The 19,713-nt window shown below is 38.8% G+C and overlaps 1 protein-coding gene and 1 pseudogene across 1 annotated transcript in view; one reads left to right on the forward strand and one right to left on the reverse strand.

Annotated features, from left to right (window-relative positions):
* Positions 1 to 5,793: 5,793 nt before the first annotated feature.
* LOC120572565 lies at positions 5,794 to 7,732 on the reverse strand (annotated as a pseudogene).
* Positions 7,733 to 9,043: 1,311 nt separating this feature from the next.
* LOC120572192 (selection and upkeep of intraepithelial T-cells protein 6-like) overlaps positions 9,044 to 19,713 on the forward strand; it is a 75,978-nt gene continuing 65,308 nt past the window's right edge. Inside the window, exons 1-8 of the mRNA XM_039821376.1 lie at positions 9,044 to 9,279; positions 9,553 to 9,597; positions 10,104 to 10,206; positions 10,747 to 11,082; positions 11,793 to 12,134; positions 12,259 to 12,552; positions 13,847 to 13,975; positions 14,158 to 14,246. Coding sequence (XP_039677310.1) covers positions 9,577 to 9,597; positions 10,104 to 10,206; positions 10,747 to 11,082; positions 11,793 to 12,134; positions 12,259 to 12,552; positions 13,847 to 13,975; positions 14,158 to 14,246 — 1,314 coding nt within the window. The 5' untranslated portion in view covers positions 9,044 to 9,279; positions 9,553 to 9,576. The remainder of the gene's footprint in view (positions 9,280 to 9,552; positions 9,598 to 10,103; positions 10,207 to 10,746; positions 11,083 to 11,792; positions 12,135 to 12,258; positions 12,553 to 13,846; positions 13,976 to 14,157; positions 14,247 to 19,713) is intronic.

The raw sequence follows: 19,713 nt of genomic DNA on the forward strand, positions 1-19,713 counted from the left end.
CGACAAGTAGCTAACATTGATGCTAATGCTTTGTGGGTAACATATGAGGTTACAACATCATTCAACACGCTTTAGTATGACTGTTTCGACCACAGTTAACAGGACAGGGCTAACCCACGAATAACTTCACTTGCAACGTTAACTGTATAGATAGACGATTAATCTAATGCTAATTTAGCCAGCTAGCACACCCCGGTCTGTCTGCCACCTCCTGGCCCCAGAGACTCAGTCGGGGATGACAGCTGACAACAGCCCGGGACATATAGCTAGCTAGCTATCGTTAGCCCCCCCTCAGCTATCAGCCAGCTACTTTTATTACAGCAACCCCCGGCCAGAACTTATCTCCAGTGCCTGGTGCTTACGACGCTAACGGCAGTTTAATTAAACGTCGGGAAATGGACCATATCAGACCAGGCACCGAGTCACAACAGCGACCATCCATAGAGTTAGCTACATCTCCGCAGCGCTACCGGTGTATGCATAGACATAATGGGTGTATGTGCTGAAAATCTCCTCCCTGCCGAATTTATCCCCTCTTCGCGTTAAGCTGTCTTTACGGTTAGCTAAATTAACCTGACAAAAGGTGAGTTAAGCACCAAAACGAAGTTAAGATTACTGAAAAGTGAAGGGGAGATAATTCCGGGCAGCTGGGAGATGTTCTGCTGCTGCACAACCGCATCGAACGTCCTGGCTCGCGTGCGCGGAGATTCCCCAACAATCCCCACCCACACCTGTCTCTCAGCCTCGTTTAGTGCTAGCTAGCGTTACAACAAACCCTGTCCCGCCCCGTGTGGAACCGATCCCAAAAAGGTTACACTGATATGTGAAATATGTTGTGTTTTAGCTGCTGGCTACTGTTAGCTTGCTGGCTCACGAGCTAACTGGTCAACTACAAATAAAAATCTAATCAAGAAAAACGTAATTATGTTGGGGAAACTGCAGCTATTTTAAATGAATAAGAAAAAAACGTAGCTAACGTGAATAAACTTGAACGGTGTAAACTCGTCCGTGAACTGATGCATTCTAACTGGCAGCGAAGGTGTTTAACACTTAAAACTCCCATAATTCCACGCAACTTCCCAACGTCATCAAAAGTCCAGTTTTACCGTCCATTGTTTTGGTTGAGAGACCCCTAGTGGCAGAAAGTTACATATTGTACGTTTAACCAATAGTTATCAAAGCAGAAGAAGGTGTACTTTACTAATCACTCTAGATCAGAAATTCATTTTGTTGTACCTTGCTGTTATTTTACAAACACACACACAAAGCTCTGAAATATACACATGCACAATAACGCTCTACAATTTGCGGGATGGCATCCCAATAATAAAACTCCAATTAGAAAAATTCTGACAGACATATTTGGGATAAAAACAGTTTCGCTGCTTAGATAGTCAACACCATTCAAAGTAAGTAAGTAATGTGACTAGTATAACATATCAAACAAGTTTATAATAACTAATTTTCATAAGTTGGTTTTTGAGTTGTTAAACAGTCCAGAGTCTCCAGGGGCCTCATGTATAAACGTTGGCGTACGCACAAAAAGCTTGTGTATGCTTGTTTTCACACACCTTGACGTGAGAATGTGCAGGCCATCCGCAAAGTCTTTTGTCTCTGTAACGTGGCAAATTCTAACTGAAAAAGACCAAAAGTCACCAAACAAAACAAAATAAAGTTTCCACTTCAGTTACTGTCATAAGTCTATTACGTTGACTATGAAAAAACATAATTCACTGATGCTCCATAAAAGTTTGATCATTTATGTGGATAATGTTTCACATCTTTCACACTATTAACTGTTTAATTCCCAGGCTACTTAACTTCTGTTAAACATGAGGGCGTGAATGAATGAAAACTCCACTTAGAAAATACCATATTTCCTACAGATGAAATATCTTACTCACTGTGCAAAACAAAGATCACTATGTAAAAATGCACTAGTGTCTGTGAGTCTGTAGTTGCTGAGGTTCAGACATCCATGGCGTACAGGAAACACAGGAACAAAAGCAGTGTTGGGTGGGCAAACTCATGTGATGAGTAATTGATCCCGTGGATGATATTTATGAAAGTGAACAATGTGTAAGAAATGAACCTGACCCGATCCACCAAACATTGGGCTGAATGAAGCAGCTTCACAGCACTGTTTGGATCACAAACAGAATGTGGAAAAGTGGTAGAAGACTTGGCATAGCCTATATATTTTAACCACTTCTTACACTTATGTTATGTAGAACATTGTCTATTTGTCTTCATTGTGCACATATTGCTGTTACTGTATTTAAAATTTAATTATTTCATTCATGTGTGGCGCAGCGGATCCGTGCGCACTGTACCCTGCCGTGGAGACGCTGGCCTCACTTCTGTTGGGTTTTAAAAAAGTTAAAACTATGTTAATGTTTTGAAAACAATGTACCTTTGGTCTTTGTTGCAAATCAACTTCATCAACAATATAAATGCTTATCTCTGTAAAATTGAATGGAATTGACCCCCACATGATATTCTTTGATCTGTGTCCGGGAAGAATCCCCAGCGTGCATGTAGAGGTATGACCATCTCACCTAAGGAAATTAAGAAAGCCACTGAGACGTCACACTGCTTGCTCTTGAGGGAATTACTGTAATTGTTGGAATTGTTGGGGCTTTGTAAATTATAGTGTGGTCTAGACCTACTCTATCTGTGTCTAAGTGTCTCGAGATAACTCTTGTTATGATTTGATACTATAAATAAAATGGAATTGAATTGAACTGAATTGAATTGAATAGATGTGCCCAACACATTGCCATGTCAACGATGGGCCACTGGGAATGGCTTAATACAGATAGGAAATAGAACCACCCCCAGGTGCAGGACATACTGTATATGGTGAAACTTACAATGATTCAAGACTGTTTTTATGTGACTCCATCAGGAAGAAGCATGAGCCAGTCCGCTGTCAGCTGCAGTGTAACATTTGCTTTTTGTCATGTCATTTTCATCATTTCTGTTTTATTAAATCTTTTGTTTAATTTTCAATTGGACCCGAGCCTCTTCCTCCTCAGAAATCCAACGAACGCGTCTTTTAGATTTTCTTAACACTTCCCTCTCCTCCTCCTGATTCAGGTCTCCCACATGCTGGAAACAGTTTCACTTAGTCAATGGCATTACATCAGTGGGTTAAAACTGCTTATTGTGCATAATTTGGACTGACATGGACATGCACGTTGTTTGGTAACTGTGGCGCCGCCACTTTTCTCTTGATTTCCACTTCGACATTAGACCTTTTTTAAATTTCTGCCATAGTTCAGTGCATTCACCGCCTCGTCACTATTTGCCACTCTTATATTGCTTATCCGAGATGACAAACCACCAAAAAGAAATTGTTTTCCTTGCCTCAACCTCCGCAATCAGCACCTCAATCTCACAGTCTGTGAAGTTTTTCCATCTGCAACGGGATTAACTGTTGTGATTGGACAACGAATGCCGTCAGGGGCGCATTTATAGTCATTCCATATTAATTTATGTGCATCTATGTCTGATTATGATTTACAAATAATTGAAATCAACATCTATCTGTCTGTCCTCTCGGGTAAATGAACTATCAGCTGAAGTGAAGAAGCTCAAAAAGGAAGCTAAGGGTTTCTGGCCTTGGAGGAGCTGATGGCCAAAAACATGGAGGTTCATCTTTTCACCCAAATCATTTTTCATCTTCTCCGTATGACATTGATTTGTTTCTGTTCAAACTAACCATGAGAGCAAATCTGAGACACAAATAACTGAAACTGGACTCAAAGAAGTGAAACCGTAAATCTATTATTGTCCAATATGTCTATGTCTAATATGTATGCGTTGTCTCTCTCGCAGGTCAGAAGCAGCATGAATATTCTGAGTCCGAGGAGGACAACACCGGCTCGGCCAGTCAGAGCTCAGCAACAGGACCTGAAGTCCTGGACCCCCGGAGACAAACTCAAGTTCACCCTCACCAGCAACAAGGGAGAGATCAAATCAACTCAGGTCATAGTCTCTGGAAGATAATAATTAGCCTGCTGTCATACTAGTTTTTTACCTGACCTTTCTGCTCCTTTTTACTACAATAATCTCCCATTTAGCTGCTTCGATTAGCAACAGAAAGCACCATGTAAAAAATGATCACATTAACACATGTTACACATGAGAAATATCATGACTGAGATCTTCCTGTAAAACACAGATTGTAGTGATGCTCTGTCACCATGATGTCACATCTCTCTTTAATCTGAAATCAACTAAAGAAGAATGTCATGAATATTAAATCAAAAACTACATTTTTGTTATTGTGGTAACAGTTACTGAAAAACCCTTTTCATTATGAAGACAAAATATAATTCTAAAATCTGAAATATTGAACTGTTATGAAAACAAACACAAAATAGACATGTGAGCTAACATAACTCAGGGATTTTATTTAGCATTTTTATCTGAATTGAATATATTAAATCTTCACAGATCTTTGTTATTTTGTGTTTTGTATTGTTTAACTGTAATTTAATTTATATAGGCTAGCCAATGTAGAATTTTGTAATAAAGAGATAGAAAGACAAATACAAGTTTGATTAAAATTCTGTTAAATCGGCATCTAATCGGTATTTAATCGGCAAATACTTTTCTCATTTATCGTCTTTGTTGTGCATGTGTTAATAAACAAGTGTTCACTCATGCTGATGTACATTTATGATCAATATTTGCTTTGAAACACACATCAACTTCCAAATATGTTTTTTTTAATTTGTTCTGTGAAATGCAACTCTACAATATATTAAAGAAGTCATTTTGTATTTACAGAGTAATAGTGGTACACTCTTTGAGGTTTTACAAAATCAGTTGTGCTGACAAATCGATGTGAACTGAAACTACTTAATCTGTTTTATGTATGTTTTTATTGAAATAGCGAATAAGACAATTCTGTGTTTTTACTTAAATACTAAAAAATAGGAAGTAAAACAGTTTAAGGATGAAGCTGCAGGTTGTGAAATTGAACCACTGTTCTTATTTTCTCATCACAAGCTGATCAACAATCTCTTTTAGAAGAACGCTCAAAGTTCAGCAATGATGGTAAAATCATCCAGTCGATACAGCAGATGTATGAAATATGTTTTTCTGCTTTCCCCCGTTTATCATCTTCTCACCCCTGAGATCACTTACAGTAGGCACAGATGCTCTGAGCTAAATGCTAAAGTCGTTAGGCTTGCATACTCTTAATGAAAAGCATATGTTATTATATTATTATTGTACTATATTATGTTGGGACATGAAGCCTAAACAAAAACGCAGGTGATGCAGTAACAGCAGATGGTTTAATATTTAGACTCTATTCTGTCCTCATACTTCCCAATATACAAGACACAGTTTACCCTTTAAGCTGCTGTTTGTTTTTTCTACAGAGGCTCCTGAATGCCTCTTCTACAGACATACATGTTCTCATGTGGTTTGTGTCTGAGAAGCTCAAATTATCAGCAGCATATGTACAGTCCAAAACAAAACACAGACTAACACATACTGAGAAAACTGACAGCTCGCCTTTTAAAAATACTCCGTGCATCAGAACGTCTGTGGTTTGTAACCTTTTCTGTGTGAGAAAGTCTAACAGTCACTGCACGTATGAACATGAAGAGAAGTTTGTCACAGTTAAACACCCTACATTAAGAAATGTCAAAGAAAATAAAAGATGAAAATAAAATGTTAAGAAATCTTGGTGATATTTTTTAAAGTGCATCTTTCCTGACCTGCCAGTTTTCCCGTTTCAGAGGACGGGATGTTCTCGGCTCCATTACGTTGATGTCCAAACTACCTTTACCTTTACACATGAGTATCAGTTATTTGTGTTTGACTCTGAGTTTCCCAGAGTGCAGCAGTCCCACCAGCAGCAGCAGCAGAGCCACCATCACTATGGTGAACACAGTCCTTAAGATGAGGAGGACATACATGAAGTGATCCGAGAAGGGACAGGTCTCTCTGTGAGGTGCTGCAAACACAAGAGACCATGGTAATTATCGCACTGCAGGCATGCTAAGTTTTAAAATTTGGATGCTTTAGTTTGTTTTTTAAATGCAACCTTTTACCTCTGACAGCCAGCCAGCTCTGTGGTGATTCTCCAGCTCCAGAGATGCTGCACTTGTAGAGTCCTTCATCAGACTTGGAAACACTGTGGATGGTCATCTCTCCTGTAGAGCTGCTCCTGATGAGGCGGCCATCTTTATAGAAATCACGCTGTATGGAAGTAGGGTGCTCTTCTGCCGCTAGAGTCACATTTTCTGCAGAATTATTATGAAATACACATTGTGGGAGTTAGATAAGAAATTGATTTGAATGTCATGGATGCAATAACTTTTTCCAGAAACTTAAACACACCAGTAATGATAGTGATGTTGACGTTGTTGCTTCTCTCTCCGTCTTCAGTCACACACCAGTATTCTCCACTGTCTGCTGGATAGGCTCTATGAATGGTGCAAGATGCTGTTGGCGTCTTGATATCACATGCTGAAATAAACCGTGCAGTGTTCCTGATCCCTCTCAGCTGAGTGGAGCCATCGAGGCCCTCACAGTGAAAAGAGACAGACTCGTATTGAAAGAGCTGCAGTCTGCTTGGAACAATACGAAACGCTGCGTCTGAGACTAAAAGACAGAGACAGAGGGAGTTAAAACCCTTCTGTCCCAAATTAAACACCCATGACAGAAAAACATGCACCTGCTGTATTAAAAGATATAAGTACAAAACCTGGTATTCCTTCAGAATATTAATGTAAATGTGGAACTCACAACCCGGTCTCACTCGAAAGCGTACAAATAACACGGGTTTACAGCCGTGCAATGTGTACGCCAAAGTGAAATTCTTCGTGCATTACATACGAGGATCCAATTGAAGTAAGGGAGACCGTTTTATATGCACGCAGCTCGCGTCACCACGTTGTGTGTTATCGCGAGAACAGCATCACACACAAAACATAGATATGGTTGGGTTTAGAAAAATAATGTAGGGAAAGGCTTTAGTAACACAAGAAAGTCACAAAACACACTAATAAACGGTTGGGTTTAGGGAAGAAACATTGGGAAGGAAAACGCTAAAAAAACTCAACAAAGTCGCCAAAAAATCGCGCCACAACACACACGCTAATAAACGGCGCTAAAAAAAAAACACATGCTGAAAATCGCCAAACACCGGGATGCTGAAAATCGCCAAACACGGGCGGCGAACTTGGGTCTCCTGGGTGAAAGTCCTGTGTTTCACCCATCCACCTCCTCAACCAACCTCCTTACGCGGTCCCACGTCCCTTTATACTATAAACGCAGTGGTTTCCATTACTGTAATTGGAGCGCTCCGCGTATCTACTGTACGCATAATTTTACTTTAGCGTACACATTGCACATATTTTCACAGGTATAAACCCGTGTTATTTGTACGCTTTTCAGTGAGACTGGGCTGGGAACTCAATACCCATTTTACTTTAGCCCAATTCAACTTTTAGTGAACTCCCTAAAATAAAAATATAGAAGCTTATATTACATCATAGATAAAAACAAAAGTGCTGCTTACCTTTGATCTGAACATGTGAACCCAGAAGAATGAATACAAGCATCACTGGACAGAATGAGGCAGAAAACTGTATATCAGACAAATATGCATTTACATACCAGAATATGTAGAATCTTTAAAGAAGAAATTAAGAAAATTTGAGACTCAGTACTCACACAGTCTGATGCAGAGAGCTGTTACCTCCATGTTGTCTTGCTGTTGACTGTCTGAGTATAAGACTGAAGTCCTGTATAATATACGTGAGGACTTCCTCTCCCTGTGCAGTTCTTCCTGTTAGACTCACAGTGGCTTCAACATACACCATTCTGCCTGTATTTGATTTATAGTAGCCTACGGCATTCTGCTGTCATTTGATTAATAGGCATTCAGTCACGATCCTCTAACTTTGATCTCAGAAATATGGGTCATGCCTTCGCCATCCTAGGAAAATGCACATTTTTCTCCTGGACATATTGAACATATAGTGTTCACTTCTCAAATAGCAGCAAGGAAAATCAGCTATTAAAGCAGAGAAGTGTAATAACTTCCACCATGTCTTGGGCTCACATTTTTCATTTAAATCTGCTTTCTCTTCCTGCCAGTTACTAGCTCTCCTGTAATTTCAGGGTTCTTTTGGACTTTTGCTCACCTGGCCATTCCCCGACTGGATAAGTTTGCCTTGTCTTCTTGTCTGCCTGGTATTGAACCGTGCCTGACTTGTACTCTGACTAAAGCTCAACTTTTGATATCACCTGCCTGGTCTGCTTTTGGGTCCAATCCATTATGATCTGGCCGGTAAGGACCCAGTTGGCTCTGACTCTGTTGAAAAAAGAACTAGCAGTGCAGGTGGGTGCCATTCATGATTACGCGCAGCAGCCGACATCCATAGAGAATTCTTCATCCATTCTTCATCAACAGCAAGAAGACGATGATGGTGGACTTCTACTCAGCCATCCTCGAGTCGATCCTCATCTGCTCCATCACCTTCTGATACGCTGCTGCCACCTGCTGGATAATTAGATAGAATGCAGTGTATTTTTCTGTTATGTATGATGTAACACTGAACAAATTGGCCATTAATGACATTGATTGGGTTGTGAATTGCTTATGCTGATTGTGTCCTTAGTGTTTTCTTAAGCATTCTTCCCACCATACTGTAATGTTCATCACAAATGTACTGTACAGAAACATTATCCATTAATCCATTAATCTTTCACAGAATCCAATGAGGGCAGCTGCAGAGTATTCAGAATGACTTTCACAATGTTCACAAAAGTAGCACTCATTGAAAAGAAAAAATAAGTCATCATGTCAAGCTTAACCTCCTTCTGGTGGTTTCCAGTAGGGCAGGGGAGCCATGGGTTATAGTGCTCAGATGCAATATGCATGCAAAGGTGACTGTTTCCATCCTTTGACTTTGTGTCTCTCCTTCTAGGTAAAGGTTGACATGGCTGGCTCCACCCCGACCAGCCACTGAAAGACAACTGATCTTTTTCTTTTGCAGGTACTAATCAGGGAAATGCTACAAAAGTCAGCTTTGACATGACATAGCCTAATATCAAACTTTTTTCTTAACTGCTAATATAAGACATGAAAGAAATAATGTTATTTGATCATTATGGATTTGATTGCAGCTATACTCTTTTATAACTCTGATCAGTTATCTGGAACTAGGCTCAAGGTGCAGATGTTCACGACAACATTCAATATATCTCTGTATAAGTATATACTTTGCCAAAGTTGGATTTCATTTGGTAAGTGATATGAATCAGTTATGTCTTTTGTAAATCTAAAATTTGATTTTTTTTTGCTTATTCATTTTAACTCAACTTGTGTAAAATGATTATCTATAATTTATTATCAATCAGGCAAACATTAAGGCTTTCATATTCATGTGGTTTTAAAATTTGTAAATTGGTATGCTTTGCTTTCACCATTTAACCATACAATTTATAGGGAAACACTGAATGTCTTCTTGGAAGTTTGTGGAAAGAAAATTATAAACCAAGTCTATCAATGATTTACAGACTCAGACTTTGCAGTCCGTTGAAATGACTGGTATCCTGCAACAGGTAAGTCTGATTTCCCTATTCCTTATTCCCTATATAGCCCTACTCTACATGTTGAGTTTAACTTTGTTAACTCTGTAGTTATTTGAACAGGAATCCTGTTAGTTTTAGCACCAAACTGGAACTAAGAGTGTTTATCATCTTAACTCCATTTTTTCACTTGGACTTTGGGTTTCTGGCATAGGCTGACATATTAAACAAATTGTGCAGCTTCAAAACGCTTTTAAATACACAAGAGAGCAGTATTTGTTGTTTGCAGCAAAAGTGAAAGTATAATACTATCCTAATTGCACAATGAACAACATACGCGTATGTGTAGACAAAAGTGAAAGTATATAGACACGTTGTCCATGTAGGCCTTTGCTTATATTCAAATAGGGGACCAAAGGGAAGAATATGAATTAAAATATATTATTTTTGATTTAATATGTAAAGACAACCCAAAACACACCAAAGACACTAACCCAAATCCATATTTCTTAACACTGTATCATCTGCTTCATTTCCAGAAATCTGTTCTTCTTCCCCAGATGGACGGACTGTCCCTTCAGGCTCCGCTCAGACCCCTTAGGCTTTTGGTTGTCTATTTTCTCCTAATACATTCTTGTAGAGGTAACTCATACACAAATACAATCTTTGAAGGGCACAATTAGACTTAAAAGACACAACATAATATTGATATACTGTATGCTATTAAATGTGGGACATATGTATTTCAGTTATCAAAACACCTCCTCTCTAGACAAAGTGATAGATCTTTTCAGTGGCATCCACTGTCATTTTAAACATTTAAGGAGTTGTGTGCAGATGTTTATTCTAATCGCAAAGAGACCAAATCACCTCTAGCTCTGTGACAGCTGACAGTGGATAAAACCAGGGACTGGCTGTTCTTTTGTCTTAGACCCAACCCACATACAAGTAAGAAGCTCATTGTGATTGGCAAAGCATGTACAGTACATACAACTTTAAAATTAATACATTTTTGAGGACTTCACAATTAGTGTTGCAATTAACATCTACACTTTCAGTTTACTTTTAAAATAAAAGATGATAAAGGAAAATTCAGTGTCTTGGTGGATGTTGAACCTATATATGAACAAATGTACCTGCTTTGTACTGCAGGAATGAATAAACAGATCTATTTCTTTCCAGGTCAGTCTCTGTTAATCGGTCCATCTCAGCCAATAGTGGTAAAAGTTGGCGATGACATCATTTTGCCATGTCACCTGGAACCTGCAGTGGATGTTGCTGCCAAGACATTGGAGTGGAAGAGATCTGACTCTGAATTTGTCTATGTGTGGCGTGATGGGCAGGACCTCACAGATACTAAGCATCCATCTTACAAGGAACGAACATTGCTTTTTCCTGATGAACTGAAGAGAGGAAACATGTCACTGAAACTGTCCAAAGTGAAACTCTCTGACCAGGGACGATATGAATGCTACATTCCAGACCTGAACAAACAATCTTTCATTGAGCTTGTTGTTGGTGAGTAGATACACATACATTATGTATGACGGTGTATTAGGGCCGTTGTAGGAAGACTATAGTAGTAAATTTCAGATAGAAAAAAAAACACTTGTCATACAGTAAATCTGTGCGAAAAAAATGCGACTCACAAATTCACAAGAACAAAACTCAGGAAATATGTTTTTTTATTAAGGAGGGTTAAGGTTGGATTAATGTAATCACACCACAGATGCCAGTGCTTGTGTATTATGCATGTAGTTATGATATGTCGTATCATGTCCTGCTGTACCACAAATCCCATTTAAAATCCATAGTTGTAACCAACATTATGCTTATGTGTCCATTCAAACCATTCTCAATCCTACCTGGTCAACATATGGATGGTTGGTCGATGGCCCTCAGCATCAGATACCGATGAAAGTACATCTTTTTACCCCACCCACAATATTTTCCTATCCCTAATGCAGGGGTTAACCTGCACGTAGAAAAGTGACTCCACAGGGTGACATGACCAGGCATCATAATGTTGACGAGTTGGGAGTGACAATGTACTGATCCATTGAGATGTGGCACCTGAATAGGGGGACAATGTGAGTTTTTGTCCACCCACTTTTGGGTGTTATGATAACTATTAACCAGCTGCACTGCAGGTCAGATGCATGATTCCAAGTGTGTTGCAAGAGTGCCAAATGCAGGAATCAATACATTATTTATCTATTCCTTTCCAGGTCAGTCTCAGTTAATTGGTCCTTCTCAGCCAATAGTAGCAACAGTTGGCAATGACGTCATTTTACCATGTAGCCTGGAACCGACAGAGGATGTTGCTGCCAAGACGTTGGAGTGGACGAGATCTGACTTAAATCCTATATTTGTCCTTCTGCGGCATGCTGGTCAGAACTTCGTACAAACTAAACATCCATCTTTCGAAGGACGGACACGGCTGTTTTTTGATGAGCTGAAACACGGAAACATTTCACTGAAACTGTCCAAAGTGAAACCTTCTGATGCAGGGAGATACAAATGCTACATTCCAAAGCTGAATACAGAGTCTTTTGTTGAACTTGTTGTTGGTGAGTTGACACATACAGTATATGGTATTTACATAAGGCTGATAAGTGTAGACTAAGATAAAAAGCACAACCACAGTCATCACTTTATTGCTGACTACTGATTAAATCTTTCCTTTTTGCTCAGCATCAGGTGCCGTTTCCTCACCAGTCATCAGTTTAGCAGGAATTGATGAAGCCACCAGAGGAGTGGTTCTACAGTGTGAGTCTAAAGGCTGGTATCCAGAGCCTGAGGTGTTGTGGCTGGACGGTGAGGGAAACCTCCTCTCTGCTGGACCTACAGAGACAGTCAGAGGTCCTGATGATCTCTATACTGTCAGCAGCAGAGTGACTGTGGAGAAGAGACACAGCAACAGCTTCACCTGTAGAGTCCAGCAGAAGGACACCAACCAGACCAGGGAGACAGAAATCCATGTTCCAGGTAAACATGATTTAATAGAAGATTGCTATGGTCCAGTTTAAAATAAATATCGTGTTATTCCAGCAGCTCATTACGACCGAGAATTACGTTTCTTGTTATGTGGCCAACTCTCATGGCTATCATTAGAGCAAACAAGAGTGAGGGGACAAAGTATAAGAGCGACAAATTCTGCATAGAGATGGGTCAACAAACACAGGACTTTTACTGAGGAGTTCGTGTCCTATGTGAAACTAAAAGTCAATTATTTTTAACCGAGTTTTAGAGACCTAAGTCTGTGACGCTACACTGTCACGATACAGCCTCATTGTAGTAGTTTTATGTGGTACATTTTACTCCAATCACTGATGTTTATCTAACTCTAAGTGAATTTGGTGCCTAAACTAGTTTAATTTCACATTTATTATGCGTTTAAAACTGTGGCTGTTATGTTAAAATAGAACAGTCACATGACTGCAGTTACATGATCAAACCGCCACTATGCTGCAGTAAATAGAACAGTCGTACATGCCGTTTTGCGAGTCTTTGGAAATTGACCTTTAAAGCGCCCATATTATGCTCATTTTCAGGTTCATAACTGTATTTTAAGGTTGTACCAGAATAGGTTTACATGGTTTAATTTTCAAAAAACACCATATTGTTGTTGTACTGCACAGCTCTCTCTCACTGCTGCAGATCCTCTTTTCACCTGGTTTCTGTTTTAGCTACAGAGTGAGACCTCTTTTCATCTTCTTCTTCTGTACTATCTTTGATTGCACTCGCACATGCTCAGTAGCTCAGATGTAGAGCATGTCAGCTAGCTAACTCTAGAGACAGTAAAAGAGAGCCTGTTTCTCCAACTTTGGTCAGTTACAAGGCAGGATTAGCTGGGAGACTTCTAAATGAGGGCGCACATGTAAGTAGTTATTTTGTAGATTATGGTGAACTTGTGTGTGTTGTAGCAGTGCTTTGCTATTGAGAACGACGTAGCATGCTAGCGTTAGCATGCTAATGCTAACGGTTAGCATGCTAACGAGCTAACAGTTGTGGTTAGCCAGCTCATTTCGGACTGTGACGTCACAGCCGAGCCGATTTTGAACAGCTCACTAGGAGACTGAAGGCAGGACACATTCAGAAACCGTATCTCACTCAAAATATCATGGATGGATTTTTTTCAAAGTTTGTATGTGTGTGGAAGCACCAGAGACACAAAAGAACACACCAAATCCCAGGAAAAGTGATTTTTTCATAATATGGGCACTTTAATGTCGTTTAGGTATGAGAATGTGATGGTTATTGTCTTTTTTTATGATTTCAGATGATTTCTTTGCGATCCAGTCCAGTTCTTCTTCCATCATCACTGGCTTGGCTGTTAGTTTGGCTGTTTGCATCATCCTGTTTATTCTGTTACTCTTCTCTGTATGGAAATGGAGACAAAACAAAACCAGTAAGTAGCAAATTAATTGCAGTGTTTTGTACATGTCAAATGATTCTGATGTTTAGGGGAAATCAGTCAAATGTGGCTGTTTTATATTTCATTTTAGACTCAAATGTCTCATATGCTGTGATTTCCAAAAAATAAAGTAAATGTGTTTTAACACTGCTGCCTTTTTTTTTTTTTAAACACAGACTCGAAGCTAAGCCGCAGGGATGAAACTGATAAAGAAGAAAACAGAACTAATGATCCAGAAGAAGCCGAGGCTTTGACAGGAGAAAAGGTAAAGGAGATCAAACTTGTAAGTAAAGAAACAGGAAGGACTTTCAGGAAGAGAAAAAAACTAAAGCAGGTAAAGTTTGATCTGAGCTAGAAGGATAAAAAATGATTGCAGCAAGAAACAGGATCTGTGTTTCCAAAGGAAGTAAGAAGAGTACAAAAGCAGCTAAAACAGCTAAATTTAACTAGCTTACTTTAATCGATGTTGGGACGTTCAGAGGTTTCAAGAGAAATGAGACAGAAGAGGAAGAGTTCAGACAGACAGTCAAATGAGGATGAAAGCAAACAGGAGGAGGATATTAGAATAACAGAAGAGAGAGATTAACCAGAAATACAGGGCAACATCTGATAAGAAAGATGTGGTCAACAGAAGAATTTGAAATTCTCAAAAGTGTTTATTTTGACAGTGACTAACTTTGGTTGTCCATGAGTCTTGAAATAGAGGGGGTTCAGTGTTTTTTTCTAGAAGTTCTTTTTAATCTTCCAAATTATTTTGGTAGATACTTATGTTACATGAAAAGCTTACATTTCTCAAATGCACTGAAGTTCAAATGCTGCAAAAATCAGACATAAGTTATGATTATTTTTTGCATGTTTCATTGTGTGGTATCTTCACTAATATGCCCTTATTCAATCATTTACATCTCTGTTCATCTCTCTCCTCTCTCTGTCTCTGCAGCTCAGGAGAAAATACACTGGTTTCAGTTTAAAGTCACACTCTTTATGCCATACATTGTGTAGACACATTCAAACTTACAGTAGTGTGTGCAGGTCACTTACAAAAATCATTCCAAGATCAGATCCACAGGGATTTGACCAAGTCCAGAATCAGATCAAATTTATTTACATGAATGTTTCAATGATGTTTTACTTTGAACATCCTACTCATCCATGTTTCTCAAGACAGAAGTTTCTCAAAACATTGCTGTTTAGAGAAATGTATAATGCTCTTGAGTAGAGAGGTTTTAACCTTTAATTGGGTGTCTTTGTGATGTATATTTACTGACATGCTTTAATAAAAGAACATGTCTCTCTTTACCTCTTTCTCCTTCGTACCAGTTGGAGGAAAAAGCTGCCCAGTCTCTGGTAACTAATCCTGGTAATGTGAATGAGAATAAATGGACTGTACTACTCTTAATGGTCAAACAAGAGAACTATGATTTTCTCTTACATGAGTTTCTGACTACAGCTTGTCATTAGATTTAGAATATGATCCTTTAGAATATAACATGTATGTTATTGTGCTGCTCTTCATATTTCTCTTCCCCGTCTCAGTTTGGGTTGAAGATTGTTAACAAGCGGACACTCAAGGAAGAGCAGCAGAAGAGGGAGGAAGCTGTCCAGAAGCTTGAAGAGGAGAAGCAGAGGAGTGAGAATGAGCGGGAGCAGCTGCAAAAGGAGCTGGAGGACAAGATAAAAAAGGTTAATCTATTATGGATATTATTTCCATTTATTTGTTAATTTTTTTGTTTATTTAAATGTTTAACATGAACCAAACAGAGTAAAAAACAATACGTTAAGATTGTTAAATTAAATTGAAGCTGTTGAATTTTACTGTTGGTGGTCTATTGTTTATTGATGCTCAAGAGCAAGAACTCAAGAGCAGGAATGAAGAGATCAGCACGCTTAAGAGAGAAGTACACACACACACACACACACACACACACACACACACACACACACACACACACACACACACTAGGCACAGTTAAACACAATGTGCCACTGTAAGTGGTGCAGGAGCAAAACATTTATAAAAGTACATTTTAATACATGTTTCATAACAAAGCATGAGATTTATGATCCTTACAATCAAAAACAGTTACTATAATAATATGTCATACGTAACTATCAGTTCAGTCAGTGTTTAAAACCAGTTAAAGTAGTACACTCAGGTTAGAAAATAAATCAGAGCACTGAGCTGGTGTTTCCAGTATAAATGGGTAGACTGCTTTTCCACATTTTCTGTCATATCTACAATATTATAATGTTGGATTTTCATGTTAAATGTGTCCAAAACTTCAAATAATGATCTTAACATATTTTAGAGAAAACACAGTGAGTTATAATCTGGGACATGTCCGGTTCTGTTTGGTTTAGAAGCTTTTATTGGACCAGATTAGGGCTGAAACGATTCCTCGAATAACTCGAATAATTCGATTACAAAAAATCCTCGAAGCAAAATTCTTTGCCTCAAAGCTTCGTTAAATTAACGTAATTAAGGTTGTACGGCTCACTGTGTTTCCGCACGGAGGATTATTACTAGCGTACAGTTTGACGCTTCTGTGGACACAAGACTGACGGCCCAGATTACAAATGAAGGAAGACGAAAATAGCGAGGGTTTAAGAGAAGAGAGAAACGAGAGAAAACGACAGAAAGTTTGGGATCATTTTAACATGTAGCTGCAAACATGCTGTTACATCACCTCTGTAACAAACACCCAGTGTACTCATCCATTCCACGGAGCCAACCTGACACAAGGTAGCTAACGTCTGCTGCTCTCGTCCACCGCACTGTTTTACACAACTAGCCTACAGCATGCTACTCTGCTAATAGCCATGTTTTACACAACTAGCCTACAGCATGCTACTCTGCTAATAGCCATGTTTTACACAACTAGCCTACAGCATGCTACTCTGCTAATAGCCATGTTTTACACAACTAGCCTACAGCATGCTACTCTGCTAATAGCCAAGTTTTACACAACTAGCCTACAGCATGCTACTCTGCTAATAACCATGTTTTACACAACTAGCCTACAGCATGCTACTCTGCTAATAGCCATGTTTTACCAACCAGCTAAAACGAAAGCTGTCGGTTTGTAGTCTAACTGTTTCTTAGTTTGCTACTAATCTTTGGGAACTTAGCTGCTGCCGGAGGCAAACCGGCTCCTCCCCCCAGCATGGCTACTTAATATGCATGGGAATGACGTCATCATGTCGGTGATTTCTGCATTCTTTATTCTTTCTCCTCACTGTATTAGGCTTCTGAAAATGTGTCCCCCAGAACAGTGTAGTTGAATAGTCCTGCTGTAAGCTTTGTACAGTCACATTTACCCTCTGGTCAGTGAACAGCTCTTTTGCATATCCAGTGTAAAGAGCCAGAGGGAAGAAGGTGAAGGGGTGAAAAATATTAATATTTGGGCCACCAAAAATGTACTTGGAATTTGGCAATAAAAAATGTTGCTTTTTCTAAAAAAGGAAACCAGTCTTTTGTATATATACAAAAGACAGGTTTCCTTTTTTTTTAGTACACAGCAATAATAAATATTTACTATTGTTGTTTACTAAGCATTTCTTACTAAGTATTTCTTATCCGATTACTCGATTAATCGATGGAATAATCGGTAGAATACTCGATTACTAAAATAATCGATAGCTGCAGCCCTAGACCAGATCCACAGGGATTTGACCAAGTCCAGAATCAGATCTAATTGATTTACGTAAATATACACGTCAAAACCAAACCAAACACAAAAATGTTTTAAAATATGATATTTTTCTTTTTATATTCCTGTTAATCAATTTACAGCAGCTTTAACTGCTGCCTTTATTTGTAGAATAACTTTGATGAACAAACAGGTCTTTGTTCAGAATGGTACAAAGTGCTGCTTCGTTCCTTTACAATCTAACGTTAGCATACTGCTAACTATTAAGTAGCTGCACGCTAACACAAAATAGCTATAATCTTGGAGGCCAATGCTGGTCATTTCTCCCCAAATTACGGTCACTTTACTGCTGGAACATGTCCAGTTTAGAAATATTTGGTTTAAAATACAAGACAAGTCACAGCAGCTTTATTTGTATAGCACATTTCAGCAACTGGACAATACAAAAGGCTTTATATAAAACATTAAAGAGCAGTTAAAAACAATAAAAAATTATTTATTCTTTATTTAAAGAAAGGCAACATCAAAAAGAAAGGTCTTCAGCCTTGATTTAAAATAACTGAGAGTAGCGGCAGACCTGCAGTTTTCTGGGACTTTGTTCCAGATATGTGGAGCATAGAAACTGAATGCTGCTTCCCCCTGTTTAGTTTGGACTCTGGGGACAGCAAGTAGACCTGTCCCAGACCTAACCTGAGAGGTCTCGTGGTTCATAGTGTAGCAGCAGATCAGAAATGTATTTTGGCCCTAAACCGTTTAGTGATTGATAAACCAGCAAAAGTATTATGAAATCAATTGAGGGAGACAGTTTTAAGACTTCAGAACTGGAGTGATGTGATCCACTTTCTTGGTCTTAGGTGAGAACTCAAGACTAATCTTTTGTTGTCCATGAGTCTTGAATTAGAGGGGTTAAAACTATGTGGAGGTTTGATTTGATTTATCTAACTAAAACAAAAAATTCACCTTCCAAATACTTCTCATAGATACTAAAAGCAGATCTACTCAATTGCAGTTACGTTCAAATGCTGTAAAAACAAGACTTGAGTTATGATTAATTTTTACATGTGCCATTGTGTGGTATCTTTTACTAACCTGCCATAATAAAATGATGAACCACATGTCACACTGTTCATCCCTCTCCAGGAGCAGCAGAGGAGGGAGGAAGCTGAGAGAGAAAAAATCAGACTCTGAAAGAGGAGCTTTGTCTTTACTTTTAATACACTGATTTCAGTTTGAAGTCACATTCTTTATGTCATCCACAGTAAACAAGATCAAACCTACAAAAGTCATAATGAGAAGAGAGAGATATTAACTTATTAGAAATTACTTATGTTACATTAAAAGCTTACATTTCTCAAATGCACTGGAAGGTGAAATGCTGCAAAAATCAGACATAAGTTATGATTCTTTTTTGCATGTTTCATTGTGTGGTATCTTCACTAATATGCCCTGATAAAATCATTTACATCTCTGTTCATCTCTCTCCTCTCACTCTGCAGCTCCAGGAGGAACAGCAGAGGAGGGAGGGAAGCTGAGAGAGAAGTTCAGACTCTGAAAGAGGAGCTGGACACCAAGAAGAAGGAGGTTCATCTTCACTTTAATAATGAAATACACTGTGTTCAGTTTACATTCTTTATACCATACATAGTGTAGACGCCTTCACACTTACAGTAGTGTGTGCAGGTCACTTACAAAAATCATTCAAACCAGATCCAGCGGGGATTTGACCAAGTCCAGAATCAGATCAAATTGATTTACATAAATGTACATCAAAACCAAACCAAACACAAAAGCATTTTAAAATATGCCCCCTCTTTTATATTCCTGTTACATCAATTTTCAGCAGCTTTAACTGCTGCGCCTCTATTTGTAGAATCACTTTGATAAACAAACATGTCTCTTATTGTATTCCCTTTATCTTCTCTCTCCTCCCAGTCTGAAGTAAACTAGCTGAAGTCCAGCAGCAGCTCAACGATGAAAAGAAGAAACATGAGGTTGAAAGCAGTGGGGTCTTCATCAAAAGATGAAGGATGACATGCAGGCCAAGAACCAGGAGGTTAGCCTATTCAAATGAATCTCTGTATT

Source organism: Perca fluviatilis, chromosome 14 (assembly GCF_010015445.1).
Source record: "Perca fluviatilis chromosome 14, GENO_Pfluv_1.0, whole genome shotgun sequence".
NCBI classification, from domain to species: domain Eukaryota; kingdom Metazoa; phylum Chordata; class Actinopteri; order Perciformes; family Percidae; genus Perca; species Perca fluviatilis.